The sequence below is a fragment of the Ursus arctos genome, unplaced genomic scaffold (genome assembly GCF_023065955.2).
Source record: "Ursus arctos isolate Adak ecotype North America unplaced genomic scaffold, UrsArc2.0 scaffold_32, whole genome shotgun sequence".
Taxonomy (NCBI): domain Eukaryota; kingdom Metazoa; phylum Chordata; class Mammalia; order Carnivora; family Ursidae; genus Ursus; species Ursus arctos.
The window spans coordinates 162,930-177,712 of record NW_026623008.1 but is presented as its reverse complement, the minus strand read 5'-3'; the positions used below and the strand labels follow the sequence as shown (position 1 = coordinate 177,712).

General features: G+C 53.8%; 1 protein-coding gene across 1 annotated transcript; it reads left to right on the top strand.

Annotated features, from left to right (window-relative positions):
• Positions 1 to 2,003: 2,003 nt before the first annotated feature.
• HES4 (hes family bHLH transcription factor 4) lies at positions 2,004 to 11,432 on the top strand. Its single transcript, XM_026520136.4, has 4 exons — positions 2,004 to 2,236; positions 2,323 to 2,418; positions 2,520 to 2,607; positions 2,716 to 11,432. The coding sequence occupies exons 1-4, from the start codon at positions 2,129 to 2,131 to the stop codon at positions 3,099 to 3,101; spliced, it is 678 nt and encodes a 225-aa protein (XP_026375921.1). The 5' UTR covers positions 2,004 to 2,128; the 3' UTR covers positions 3,102 to 11,432.
• The last annotated feature ends 3,351 nt before the right edge of the window (positions 11,433 to 14,783 follow it).

Sequence of the window (14,783 nt, the reverse complement as noted above, 5' to 3'; positions counted from 1 at the left end):
ACGACTCCCAGGAGGGGGCGGCGTCTCCAGCGGCCACTGGGGGCGCTCGCGGGCTTCTGTCCTCCGCAGTCATGGCGACCTCCTCGACAGCAGGGCTGGTTCCAGCCGCCCCTGCACCCGAGCAATCAGCGCTCTCAAGGCTTTTTGTGCTAGAAGTAGACCCTCCTCAGATTTCGGCCTGACCCCAGCAGCTTCCCAACGCCCCTCCGCTCCAGCGCGCTCCTCTAGGCGGGAAAGGGGAAAAACAGGTAGTCTCCTCTAGGTGCCTGTGCAGAAGCGATTGTGTGGTGGGGAGAACCCGAGCTGCCCCTGCCCCGCCCAGTGCCCCGGGCAGACAGGGGGGCCGTCGGTGGAGGGCAGGCGCGAACTTTGCTTGACACTAGAGTAGAATCAGCCTCAGAAAGGAAAGGCAGCCCAGAGTGGGACCCTGAAATGGGCGTTGGGACAGGGGTCAGCTGCCGACACCCACTATGCAGACCCACAGCAGTTGAGCTGACCCTTCGCGGCTCGCCATTCTGCTCACTCCATTGCTCAGAGAAGCCCCCAAGGCTCTCCCAGACCTCTCCTGGGACCAGAAGCCTCTATGTCCCTGTGCCTCTGCCTGTCCCTTCCCCTTCTCCCTCGGCCCCTGTGGCCCCTGTGGCCCCTTTCCCATCCTGGGGATGCCATTCCCTCCCCCTGGGGCCTTGCAGAGCTGCCTTCTCCCCAGAAGATCCCACCGCGGAGAAGACTTCCGGACACCTGGTCAAAAGAAGAGTTTCCTCTCCCCCAGCAGCCCACCCATTTCTCTGTTATAACAGAACGATTGTTTTTGCTTGCCATCTCCTCCGACACCGGATTAGAAGCCCCAGCAGCTGGCCAGCCCACAGTGGGCCTCCGGAAATGTCAACGGGATGGGTACCACACCGCTGCCAGGCCACCGTGGACTGGGCACCGGGAGTGCTCAAAAGACTGGCCGTGCGACATAATTCTAGATGAAAGCAATATCGAACAGGAAAATAATAGAGTCTTGTTTCTGCCACTATGCCACTTTGAAACAAAGATTTTAACAATTGCTCCCCAGTTTTTTGTGAGCCCTACTTCGTTGGTGGTTCGCCGGCTGTTGCATAATCTAGGAGTGTGACATCACCAGCCCCAAGGCATCCCCTCATCTGGCTTGTACCCTCACCGACCTTCACCCTGAGATGTCACCTGATTATCGGGGGGCGTTGCCAGCCCGGCCAATGACATCTTTCTGCTCATCGGTGACATCACCCCACCTGTCCTGCAATATCACCCTCATCGTTCTATGCCATCATTTAATTGTCCTGTGACGCCACCCTGCCTGCCTCGACTTCAGCCAGCCGACCTCTCTCCTGCCCAGCGGCTGGTGTTCCACGTTCGCCGTTCAACAGGCCTTGATTACGTGAGCGGGCGGTGGGGGTCCTGGGACTCTGAGCACGCGGCGGGTCAGATGAGGCTGTGCAGAGACCCTTGGCCCCGGGCGGGGACCCGGAATGGCGGAGGAAAACGGAAGGGGCACGTGGGCCGAGGCTCGCCTACTCCTCAGGGGCGCCTGACCCATTTCCCCTTGCGACTTGTGCTTTCAGAGTTCCTGCCGCGAACTCTGCGCCCCATCCCCACCCCGGGCCCCGCGGGGCTGAACTGGAGCCTCGCGCCCAGCCCGGGAGATTCGCCGCCCCGGGCAGCCCGAAGAGGCCGGGTCCTGGCACACGGCGCGGGACGCGGCCGCGAGGAGGGGCCGGCGATCTTCCCGCTCCGTCCCGGCGTAGCTAGAGGCGGGCGCGGGCCGGGGCCGCCGCTTGCCTTTGTCGCGGGCCGGGCTGGTGGGCCGGGAGCCTAGGCGTGCCCGACATTTGGCGGGGGCGGCAGGCCGGGTGGGCGGCCGACGCAGGGCGGGGGGCGGGCGGGCGGAGCGCAGCCTCTCATTGGCCGGCGAGAGTGTGGGAAAGAAGGCCGAGCCGGGTTCACACACCCTGCGGCCGCGCCGCCTTAAATAGCCGAGCGCCCGGGATCTCTTCGCGCCGGCCTGCAGCCCGGGACCCGACGGAGAAGAGCACGGGACGCCACGCGCCCGCCAGCCCCTGGCGGCGCCCTCCGCCTGGCTCCGGAAGCGCGGGGGCGCACCATGCCTGCGGACACCCCAGGGAAGCCGAGAGCCTCGCCGCTGGCAGGAGCGCCGGCCAGCGCCAACAGAGCCCCGAATAAGCCCCGAAGCGCGGCGGAGCACCGAAAGGTGGGGACCTGGCGGGGCGTGGGTTGGGAGGCGTGGGGGCGGGACGGACGGACGGACGCGGGACTCAGCCACAGCCCGACCCACAGTCTTCCAAGCCGGTCATGGAGAAGCGGCGCCGAGCGCGCATCAACGAAAGCCTCTCGCAGCTCAAGACCCTCATCCTGGACGCCTTCAGGAAGGATGTAAGTCGGGGTCGGGAGGTGAGATCGAGGGGCGGAGGTGCGGAGCTCGGAAGTCTTGGCGCTACTGGGCTGCAAGCCTCCCACACCCGCCCTACCCCCAGAGCTCCCGCCATTCGAAGCTGGAGAAAGCAGACATCCTGGAGATGACGGTGAGGCACCTGCAGAGCCTGCGGCGAGTGCAGGTGACAGGTGAGGCGCGGGCAGCCGCGGCGTGCGGGGGGCGGCGCGGAGCTGACGGGGAGCCGCGCGGGACCACCGCGGCGGGAACCGACCGCCCGTCTCCTGCCGCCCCCGCAGCCGCGCTCAGCGCTGACCCTGCCGTCCTGGGCAAGTACCGCGCCGGCTTCAACGAGTGTCTAGCGGAGGTGAATCGCTTCTTGGCCGGCTGCGAGGGCGTCCCGGCCGACGTGCGTTCTCGCCTGCTTGGCCACCTGGCGGCCTGCCTGGGCCAGCTGGGGCCCTCGCGCCGCCCGGCTCCACCGCCCCCCGCTGCGGAGGCCCGGGCGCCCGAGGTCTACGCCGGTTGCGCGCCGCTCCTGGCATTCGACCGCCCCTTCCCCCTGCTGCGCGCTGGGTCCGCATTCGCGCAGCGGCTCCCTCCGGGCCTGACTGGGGCGCCCCCCAACGTCCCTAGGGCGACGCTGCGGAACCGGGGCGCGCCCTGGAGGCCGTGGCTGCGGTGAGGCCTCGACCCTCAGACTGTGGCGGAGGCTGCACCCCGTTCTAGGGCCGTGGCTTCTGAGTGTACCGGAGAATACTTGTTTCCCGAGGCCGCGTCGAGAGAGTTTGATCTTTTTTTGTCTTTGTGAAGGCTCCAGTCTAGCGTTTTGCCGGGGGGGGGGGGGGGGGTGTCTGCTGGTTGCTTCGTCCTGACTTCAGGGGCGGGACTGCGGGTGGCCCTTCCCCAGGCTCTGTACCCCAAGGCTGGGCCGGTGTGCCCGCATCCGTGCACTCCCTCCTGAGAGTGTGGGGGACGTGAGAAGCCACTCGGCAAAGTGACAGTCACCGCATTTTCCACAACGCAACCCAGTGTCGGAAACCAGTTTGGCGGCATCACTGCGCAAGGATTTTTTGTTTGTTTGTTTTTTAAGGTACCTTACCGCAGTCCCACTCCTGTGGACTTTGGAAGGTGGAGACATTGTCACACTCTTGTCCTGGGCGGCTGAGCTGTGGCGAGAGGTGATCACGCCCTGAAGCTTCAGTTCTGGCTTGGTCCACTCCCTACTTTGTTCTCATGGGTCAACTGCAAAGCTGCCTGGACTGAGCCTGCCCCAGGCCAGTGTCTGGCCAGGGGAGGAGTGCCATCAGGAGAGGGTGACTGAGTCCTAAGGACAGGAACTGGGGCAAGGCTTGCCAAGAGCACTCAGTGTCAGGGTTGGACGGGTACTCTCCCACCAGAGTCCAGTCCTGCTGTGGACCCTGGGAGGGGAGGTCTCCCCCACAGTGGGAAAAGACTTGGACGGTGGTCCTGCCCATGCCTCTGTTCTGAGCACCTGCTGTGTCAGCCTGATAGCCCTGGGCAGGAATGCTAGGCAGCATTGGACATCAGCCCTGAGTCACTGTCCTGCGGTCCTAGGTCTCCCTGAGCTGCTGCTGGGGGCTGTGCTCCAGTTGCAATGAGGGGGTGATCTGAGTCATACAAGCCGAGACTGGAGCATCTCATCCTGAGCCCATGTGAGGTTGAGCTAACACTCATTTCCCAAATGCAGCTGAGTTCATCAGATGGTTGCCGGCCACCTGCCTGGCCAGGGCCCATCAAGGAGAAAGAGGGTGAGTCACTGCTGGAGGTTAGCCTGCTTCTCCTCCAGTGGCTCCTTGGCTGTGTCACAAGCAGGATTCACCTGGGCTCTCCTGCACTCAGCCGTGCTTACCCAGCAGGGACCCCCAAATCCCCACCAAGCCAGTCACCCCCTGTCCTCTGGTTTCCTTGTCCACCTCCCCAAGAGTCAAGGGCCTGCGTCAGTGATCCCAGATGGTGGCAGCTACATGGGCCAGGTACTGTACCCTTGAACATTGCACACTTGGTGATCCTGGCCCTGGGGGAGCTTCAAGGTGGTTCCTCTTCCTTCAGAGCTGCGGCATCCGCAGGACTATGGGGAGAGGAATAGTTGATCACGCCTGGGAAGCCCTCTTGGGCAGGAGACTAGCACAGGGTCTAGTGCTGAAGCTGGGGGGTGGTGCTTTGGGATGTGAAGCCTGGGGGGGTAGGGGGGTGGTTAGGGTCTGTATAAGGCTGGGGCCCACACATCCTGCAGGAAGAAGAGGGACCTCCCTACCTGTGTGGCCAAAGGAAAAAGGGCCACCTGGAGAAATCCCCTGGAACTTGGGCCATGATGAGCTTCCTCCTCCTGTGGGAGGGTAGTGATAACTCTAGACCAGATTCCTGGCCTCCCATTCCCTCCCTGCCTTACTTCCTGTCCTTCCCACCCCCACTCCCATGCCACATTTTACTTCCTATTTCTGGTAATCTCTTCTCAACACTGTTGCCAAAGGGAGCTTTGGAGTGAGGACCCCCCAAGGACCTTTCAGGCTCTGTGGGGAACCACACACAGTTCCTCAGACAGGCAGGCTGCTCCTGCTCTCTGTTTGAACTCAGCCTCCCCGCTGGAATTCTCTCCCCACTTGCCCACTGGAGGCAGCCACCCCAGGCTCCGTGGGCTCCAGAGGCTAAGGCCACGTCTGTGTCATTCACTTTGTCCCCAGCACCTGCTGGGAACAGCTCGATGCGGACTGACCTGATTAACTGAATGAAAGACGGAGTCAGGAGGTTTGGGAAGGGTTTTGAAGTGCAGTCGACGTACAGTGTTCCTTTAATCTCAGGTGCACAATACGGTGATTTGACAATTGCCTACGCGAGACAGTGCTCAGCACCACAAGAGCAGTCGTCGTCTGTCAGGGTACAGAATTATCGTAGTAGTATTGACCATATTCCCTATTCTGTACTTTCCATCTTTGTGACTTATTTATTATATACCTGGAAATCTGTACCTCCTAATCCCCTTTGCCTGTTTCACCCATTCCCATCCACCTTTCCTCTGAGAACCACCAGTTCTCTGTATTTAGGAGTGGTTTTTTTTAAGATTTTATTTTTAAGTAATCTCTACACCCAGCATGGGGCTCGAACTCACAACCCTGAGATCTAGAGTCGTGTGCTCTACTGAGCCAGCCGGGCGCTCCACAAGTATTTTTGTTTGTTCGTTTGTCTTGTTTAACAGATTCCACATGTAAGTGAAAGCGTATGGTATTTATCTTCTGTCTGAATTATTTCAATTAGCATAATACCTTCTAGGTCCATCCATGTTGTCATAAATGGCAAAATTTCATTCTTTTTCATGGCTGAGAGGGGTGTCATTCTTTTTTTTTTTTTTTAAAGATTTTATTTTATGTATTTGAGAGAGAGAGAGTGTGCACGTGTGGGTGTGGGAGGGGGCGGAGGGACAAGCAAACTCCGCGACCCCTGACTTGGGGCGTTCGGTGGGCGGGGGGGGGGGGTGGTGGTGGGGGGGCTGCCCCTTCCCAGCAGCTGAGGGCACTTGGTTCCTAAGAACAGCATCCTCGGTGTCCGCAGGGCTCAAATGGTTTAATGTCTGTGTTTAGCTCAGGTCATGATCCTGGAGTTCTGGGATCGAGTCCCTCATCGGGCTCCCTGCTCAGCGGGGAGTCAGCTTCTCCCTCTGCCCATGCTGCTCCCCCTGCTTGTGCTCTCTTGCTCTCTCTGTCAAATAAAATCTTAAAAAAACAAAAACAAACAAACAAAAAAAACCAGCATCCTTGCCTCCAGCTGTAGAAGGAAGCCCACCCTTCCCCACACCGGGCCTGGACACCTGCCCAGTCCAGTGGACCCCATCAAGTGCTTTTCTACAGGCCTCAGTGGGGGGAGTTATGGCCTAAAACGTGGAGTAATCCCCCTCACACCAGGGATTCTCCTTCCTACGCTCCCCACTCTTCCACCCATTTCCTGCTCCATCCCCTTCCTTCACTGCCCCAAGATGGGCTCCTGGTTATTTCCCTGTCCCTGACCTAGCCACCCACCCACCCAGCTATTTTTATCTTGGCTTTTGTCTTGCAGACACTTCCTGCTGAATAATAGACGAAACACCTTCTCCTGGCAAGGCTATGTGGTAGGGGGGGGGAGGAACCTGGACCTCCTCCTGGGGAGAAGGAGGCTAGAAGGCTGATCTTTTCCCTCCGCCACCAGGAGGAGTCTCATTGGGTATCTGGGGTCTCCTTCCAGTCCAGTTCCTGGCAAAGACCAAGAGCCAATAAATGTTTGCTAAATTCATGTGCACGGTCAGCAGAACTGTCCCTCTGGATGTGGGATCCCTGTGTTCCATCTGCCTGTGGGGCCAGGGCTTAGGGACTGAACAATGACAACAAATCGTGGGTGTTAGAAATTTGGAGAAAGAGTCCATCCCTATGGTGACAGAAGTCGGCCCATGAAACTGCGGTCAGTTGGAAATTCAGAGTGGGGAGGGACTGGGCTGTTCGGAGCCCTGGTTTGTGAGAGGTGAGGCCTTAGCTCCCCCACCAAAGCTCCAGTGGTCCCTTGGTTATCTCCAGGCCTCAGCAGCCTCCTTCCATCAGCTGGCAAGCTTTCCAGAGCGGGAAGCTGGACCTAAAGGGTCCCACAGCTGTGCCTGGCTGCTCTGTGTCCGCTCCCTAGAGCCCCGGGGACTGCATCCATTCTGGGATGTACCATGGTCAAGGAAACAGGCCCTGGGGTCGACAGCTTCCTAGAAGGCCACCAGCGATCCCCCTCCTGGTTTGCAGCCTTGTGATGTGCTGAGGTTGGCTCGCGTGACCGACCGGGCCCTGAGAAGTGGTGTGATGTCTCTCTGATGTTAGTTTGCAAGTACGTCTTGCCGTGTCTGTCTCTGTGACATCATTCACTCTGGGGGAGGCCAGCTGTCCTTCACTATGGAGAGGCCAACAGAGTGTGGACCCGAGTGAGAGTGAGGTTAGCAGTAGAGGCTCCAAGTCCTGGAGGCTCCGGATGAGGTCCCGGCACTGTCAATGTCTTGACAGCAACTGCAGGAGACGTCCCGAGCCAGAACCACCCAGCTGAGCAGCTCCTGGATTTCTCTCTCAGAAACGGTGTGAGATAAGCAGCGTGGGTCATTTTAAGCTGCTAAACTTGAGGTCAGTTTGCTGTAAGAACAATTGCAATTTAAGTTGTAAAACTTACACAACGAGCAACAAACACCTAATGTACCCCGGCCGCCCAGCCGTCACCCCACCTGCCTTCCTGACGATGGGATTGTGGAAGAGGTTGGGTGGGGTGAGGACTGCACTCGTGGTGAGAGTAACCCCAGAAATAGTCCCTGCAACTATCGTCATAAGCAGAGAGTGGACTGGCCTGACTGTGACCTGGAGACAGGTTCCGAACAAGCCGCAACTGGATGGGTGCAGGGACAGGCCCAGGGCCCCGCCATGGTGCTGACCAGCCACAGTCCAGGTCCACCCTTGAGGGAGCCAGGCAGAGCTGGGGTCATTTCTGGGGCAGTAACTGATAGGGCACCCTGCATCAGAGCATGGGGTTGGGGAGTCACAGGCTTCAGGTTTCCAACAAGGACAGGTGTGAGAGACGCTTGCTGTTGAGAGCCAAAGAACGACCACCCCGGGTGGGCCTGGCCTCAGCAGGCCCCGTCATCCACAGCACAGGCACTGTGAAACTCCTGGGCCACACGGCCTGCTCCTGGCTGGGGCGCACAGACTCTTTCTGCAGCCTGGTAAGCACGGTTACCAAAAAGTACCTGCAGCTGCTGCTTCAAAGGTGTGTCCTCCGGGCGACCCACCTGACCCTGACCCCCGCCCGGTAACTTTGGGCTTCTCTCCTGGGCCTCCACCGTGACTGAGGAGTCCCAATGTCTGTGTGGGGAGGAAGGAGCTCAGCAATGAGTAGGAAGTCAGGGCTGGAAGGCTGGAGCCCTGTGCTTGGCCCTCATCAACCGCTGACCTTGCTGCAAGGGGGGTGCGCACAACTGAGCCGGCAGGAGCATACCACCTCGGCCCTCCCGTCCTCACCCACAGCCCACCCCGACCCTCCCGTCTTTACCCACATAGTGGGCCGGGAAGGGGGAGCCTTCCTGCAGCTGCTCTACCAACCAGATGTGTGGAGAGGAGGGCTTCTCCAGCTCTGCCCCTGCTGTCACACTGGATCCCCCCAGCACCCCTGGCCTTGTTTAGCACAGTGAGGGAGAGGTCAGCAGCCTCTGGGGGTAGGGAGGCGACACTGTCCTCCCCCAGCCCCCACTCTCCCCTCCCAACTTACCAGCTGACCACTGCCTGCACCAAACACTCACACCCAGAGGGCTGGGGGCTGACTGGGCTCCTGAGCCTGCCTTCTCATTGTTCTTCGAGGCCCCAGGTCCCGCGATACCATGGACCTCAGCTCTCCTGGCAGCCCAGGGCCAGGAAAGTGTTCTGTGAGCTCCGGCTTGCTTCTTTCTCTGCGTTCAGAGACTGGCTCTGAATGAAAGGCCATCGTCGGGTGGTGTGAGCAAGCAATTTCCTTTTCTCCTGTTCAGCTTTAGGGAAAGAGAAAAAGCTCCACGAATGTGTCTCTAGGGATATGGTGTGCAAAATTGAGAGGGGTGGGTCACCACCGGAATCTGAGCTGACCAGTCTGCCCACTTAGAGCTGGCAATCTTTGGTCAGACTTCCTGAGCAGAGACCAGGTGCTCTGGACTGAACAACCCCCCCCCCATTCATATGTTGAAACCTACCCCTCAAGGTGATGGCGTTAGGAAAGGGGCCTTTTGGAGGTGATTGCCCTCAGTAATGGGATGGGATTGGTGTCCTTGTGAAAGGGACACAGGCGTGTGAACGTGCACTCACTCTCCACCAGGTAACGAGACAGAGGGTGACAGTCCACAAGCTGGAAGAGGGTCCTCGCCCAAATCAGAGCCTGCTGGCGCCCTGATCCCAGACTTCAGCCTCCAGAACTGTGAGAAATGAGCCTCTCAGTCTATGGTATTTTGTTACAGTAACCCCAAAGGACTAAAACGCCAGAGCTTACTGTTACCAAGTAGATTGGTGGCAGGAGGCCGTTGTTGACTTTCCAGAAGTCACAGGGCAAATACGTGCCCCTCTGGGGGGCAGAAGCTAAGCTTCAGGTGTCTAGGCTGACCCTCCTCTGTGTATGTGGCTGCTCCCTGGCACCAGGGCACACAGGGGACTCTCCCTGGATGGACACATGGGGACCCTCCCTGGCGTACATGCACAGACAGCTGGGGGTGTGGAGCCTGAGGGCTCCTTCAAATAACCGCCCACCCCACCTGTGAGCCTCAGCCTCAGCCTCAGGTTTGACCTCCTGCACAAATGCAGCGAGGCAGCTTCCTCCTGGGTGGGGAGACCTACGTGCCCAGCATGAGCTCAGAGCTCTGTGGAATGTCTGGGCCACCCCAGCCTGGAACTTGGGAGAATGAGATAGTGCTGGAATGTTCCAGTCCCCAAGAAGCTCTTGGAGCTGGCAGCTGTAACTACAGGGCCCATGGCTGCGACTGTGAGTGCGCGTGTGACCAGGTTGTAGGTTTCTCGGCTGCCATCCACTGGAGTCCAGGGTGCACAGTCCCCTCAGGCTTGCAGTGTGGCATTGGGGCAAGTTTGGAGAAGAGAATGGGGAGGGAAGCAGTTCGCAGTCTCTGCGCTTCCAGGAACTGTCCCACCTAGAAGTCAGCTCCACCTGGGCAGATAAGTGAGGACACACACAGAGCCAGAGACACACAATCCCATGGTCAGAGAGAGGGTCTGAGTCCGACACAGATAGAGAACTCCCTCAGGGGCGGCCAGGGCCTCTCCCACAAAGACACAGACTCCACCTTCTCTCCCGTGTCTCTGAACTTCCTTCAGTCTGCCCTGTGTTTGGGAAGGCCGCAGACGCGCACCCTACATCCACGATCTCCACGTGGGGCTCCTGTGTTGGGCACCCCCTCGAGATCTTGTCAGCGCAGGAGTGGTTCAGGGAAGGCTTCTAGCACGGACTGGGATTGAATTTTATTTCTGCTGTCACTGAGTTGTGTGACCTTGGGCAAGTCACAAAATCTCAAATGTAAAATAGTATTAGTAATACTACTTACCTCTAGTGCTGTGTGGTTGAAGGAATTAAGTAAAAGAAATAATCTGCATGGTGACAATTAATTCCACCACAGACGGAGTGGCAGGGACCAGATTTACCCTCCTGCCTAAAACAACTAAAACACAAAATGTATGAAATAGCAGGCGTGAAAGACAGTGGTCCTGAGAAGTGGAAAACAAATGAAGTGAGCCCTGTACCGCCCCAGCTGACTGCCAGCAGACGGTGTTCGGGCCGGGACTGCAGGGACGGGGAGGCCAGGCAGTTCGGCAGACTTCCGTGGCTGGGCGTGGGGAACAGGGCAGCTAGAGTCAGCAAGAAAAGAGATACTGGAGAGAGGACTTCGGAGAGTTGCAGAGGGTCTCCCTCAAGGCTGATTAGATCATGCTGGGAGAAACTCCTCGAGGCCAGGAAAAGAACCCCCAGAGAAGATTAGAGAGAAAAATCTTTTGCGTTCACACAGGGTCACCTCTAGCCAGATTGGAAAAGCCCATAATTCATAGGGCACATAGCACAGTATTCAGAAGGACCTTGTCCCGGTAGTGAGACATAATTACCCTTACAGTAAGTGCTGTTCTGGTGTTGCCTAAGAAAGTTTATGAACAAGACCCCAAAGGATCAAACTGTCTCCAAGTAACTCAAGTGTGCCCCAGAACAAAGCCCAAGAATATTTATAGGAACACAACACCCAGCACATTAAAATTCATGATGTCTGGCAGCCAGTAAAAAATTACCACGAGTACAAAGAAGCAGGAAAATATGACTCATAATAGGAGAAAAATCAATCAATTGGAAGGAACCCTCGAAATGTCACAGATAATGGAATTAGTAGACAAGGACATTAAAATGGTTGTGATATTCACACTTCATGCATTCAAGAAGCTAAAGTCCTGCAAACATAACAATTAAAACTATTCAAATTGAAACAGAGATTTAAAAACTGGAAAAGAAGGAAAGACAAGAAAAGAGCATTAGTTAGCTGTGGGACAACCTGAAGTGACTTAATATACATGTAATTGGAGTCCCAGAAGGAGGAGGAAGAGCTAGAAAGCACTGAAAGAAATAACGACTGGTTTTTCCAATCTCGATGCAAACTATAAACCCCCAGATCCAAGAAGCTCAATGCAACTCAAGCATAAGAAGTTTGAAGATAATTACATGGAGGAACCACATAATCAAATTGCTACAATACAGGGATAAAACAATGGTGTCTGCTCTTGCCACTTCTGTCCAGCAGTGTAGGGAGTTCTAGTTCGGCCAGTTAGGCAAGGAAATGAAATAGAAGGCAGCCAGATTGGAAAGGAAGAAGTAAAACTGTCTATGTTCGAATGACATGACCTTAGATATGAAAAATCCCAAGAAATCCACTAAGAAAACTATTAAAACTAATAAATTAAGCAAGGATGCAGGGTACAAGATCGATATTTTAAAAATCAATAGTGTTTCTTTTTTTTTTTTTTAAAGATTTTATTTATTTATGTGACAGAGAGACAGCCAGCGAGAGAGGGAACACAGCAGGGGAGTGAGAGAGGAAGAAGCAGGCTCCCAGCGGAGGAGCCCGATGCGGGACTCGATCCCGGAACGCCAGGATCACGCCCTGAGCCGAAGGCAGACGCTTTAACGACTGTGCTACCCAGGCGCCCCAATAGTGTTTCTATACACTGGTGAAAATTTTAAAATGAAATTAAGGGGTGGGGGATGGGGTAGTTGGGTGATGGACACTAAGGAGGGCACAGGATGTAATGAGCACTGGGTGTTATATAAGACTGATGGATCACTGAACTCTACCTCTGAAACTAATACACTATATGTCGATTAATTGCATTTAAATAAAAAAATAAAATGTTGACTTTAAAAAATCCTCATTGCAAAAAAAAAAAGAATGAAATTAAGAAATCAAATCCATTTACAAAAACATCAAAAAGAATAAAATACTTAGGAATATATTTAATAAAAGAAGTGCAAACTCAGACTTCGAAATCGACACAGCATTACTGAAAGAGGTTAAAGAAGTTCTAAATATGGGCGCCTGGGTGGCTCAGTCGTTAAGCGTCTGCTCAGGGCATGATCCCAGAGTCCTGGGATCGAGCCCCACATCAGGCTCCTCCTCTGGGAGCCTGCTTCTTCCTCTCCCACTCCCCCTGCTTGTGTTCCCTCTCTCGCTGGCTGTCTCTCTCTCTCTCAAATAAATAAATAAAATCTTAAAAAAAAATTAAAGAAGTTCTAAATAAATGGAAAGATATCCCATGTTCATGGATCAGAAGATTAAATATCATTAAGATGTTAATACTTCCCAAATTGGCCTTTAGGTTCAATGCAATCTCTATCAAATTTCTACTAAGATTTCTGCAGGAACTGACAAGCTGCCTCTAAAATTCATATGGAAATTCAAGCCACTCAAAATGTTCAAAACAGTCTTGGAAAAGAAGAGCAAAGCTGGGGGACTCAAACTTTCTGATTTCAAAACTCATTGCAAAGCTACAGCAATCCAGACGGTGTGGTGCTAGTATGAGGTTGAGGTTAGACATAGTGATTGGTGGAATAGAATTGAGAGTTCAAAAACAGGCCCTCATATTTACAGTCAATTGATTTTCAACAAGAATGCCAGGACAGTCCAATGGGGGAAAGAATAGCCATTTCAACAAATGTTGTTGGGACATCTGATTATCCACATCTTTCCTCACACCATACACAAAAATTAACTCAAGATAGGTGCCACACATAAATGAAAGAGCTAAAACTTTTATAAAATTTTTAGAAGAAAATGATCTTGGGTGATGAAGGCAAAGCCTTTTCAGATATGATACTAAAAGCATAAGTGACAAAAGAAGAAAAAAAGTAAATTGAACTTCATAAATTTTAAAAATGCCTCAAAGGACATTATCCAAAAAAAGTGAAAGACATAGGAGAAAAGCATTGCATAACATATGTATAATATGTAAATATATATTGATAGTGTCATACATATGATATATATATATTTTAAAATGGCTCTCAATTCAATAACCCAACTAAAAAAAAATGGGTGAAAAATCAGAACAGACATTTCTCCAAAGGTATATAAATGGCCAATAAGCACCTGAAAAGAAGCTCAACATCATTAGTCATCATGGAAATTTAAATCAAAACCACAGTGAGATACACTTCACACCCACTAGAATAGCTACGACTGAAAAGAGAGAGGGGGCACCTGTCTCGCTTAGTTGGCGGAACATGTGGCTCTTGATCTCTCAGGGTCAAGAGTTTGAGCCCCACATTGGCTGTAGAGATTACTTTAAAAAATGGTAAAATAAAATTAAAATTTTTAAAAAGTACAGATAGTAAGAGGTGTTAGTGAACTTGTGGGGAAATTAGAACACTTTTACATTGTCGATAAGAATGTAAAATGGCGCAGCCAGTTTAGAAAACAGTCTGGAAGTTCCTCAATTGATCCAGCAATTCCACTCCTAGTTCCACAGCCAAGAGAAACTAAAACATGTCCACACAGAAATTCGTGCACGAGTGTTCTTGCAACAGCATTCAGAATAGCCAAGAAGTGGAAATAACCCAGTGTCCATCAACTAATGAACAGATCAAGGAAATGAGCCATACCCATACCATGGAATATTATTTGGCTGTAGAAAGGAGCCAGGCCCTGGCACCTGTTACAACATGAATGAACCTTGAAAATATCATGCTCAGTGAAAGAAGTCAGTCACAAAAAGCCACATATCGTGCGATGCCACTTACATGAAAGGTCCTCAACAGGCAAGTTGATAGAAAGTAGATTAGTGGTTGCCAGGGGCGGGGGTGGATGTTGAGGGGAATGGGGGCTGACAGTTGTGGGCACAAGGTTCCCTAGTGGGATGACGAAAATGTTCTAAACTGGATTGTGCTGATGATTGCACACCACAGTGATTATACAAAAAGCCATTTAATTTAAAGAAGTGAATTGTATATTGTGTGAATTACATGTCAGTAAAGCTGTTAACCCCCTCCCTACAAAAACAGCAACAAAGAGAAGGTTTTAAGAGCTGATAGAGAAAAAAAAAGACATGTTATATGTAGAGAAACAAAAATAAAATTACAGCAGATTTCTTGTTAGAAGCAAGGCGTCTGGTACGCCTGGGTGGCTCAGTCCGTGAAGCGCTGCCTTGGCTCAGTTCTGCCTCCCTCGCTCTCTGCCCCTCCCCCCTCTCATGCGTGTGCGTGTGTGTGCGTGCGCGCGCGCGCTCTCTCTCTCTCTCTCTCAAATAAATAAAATCTTTAAAAAAGAAACAAGGCATGCAAAGGAACAGTGGGACAACATTTT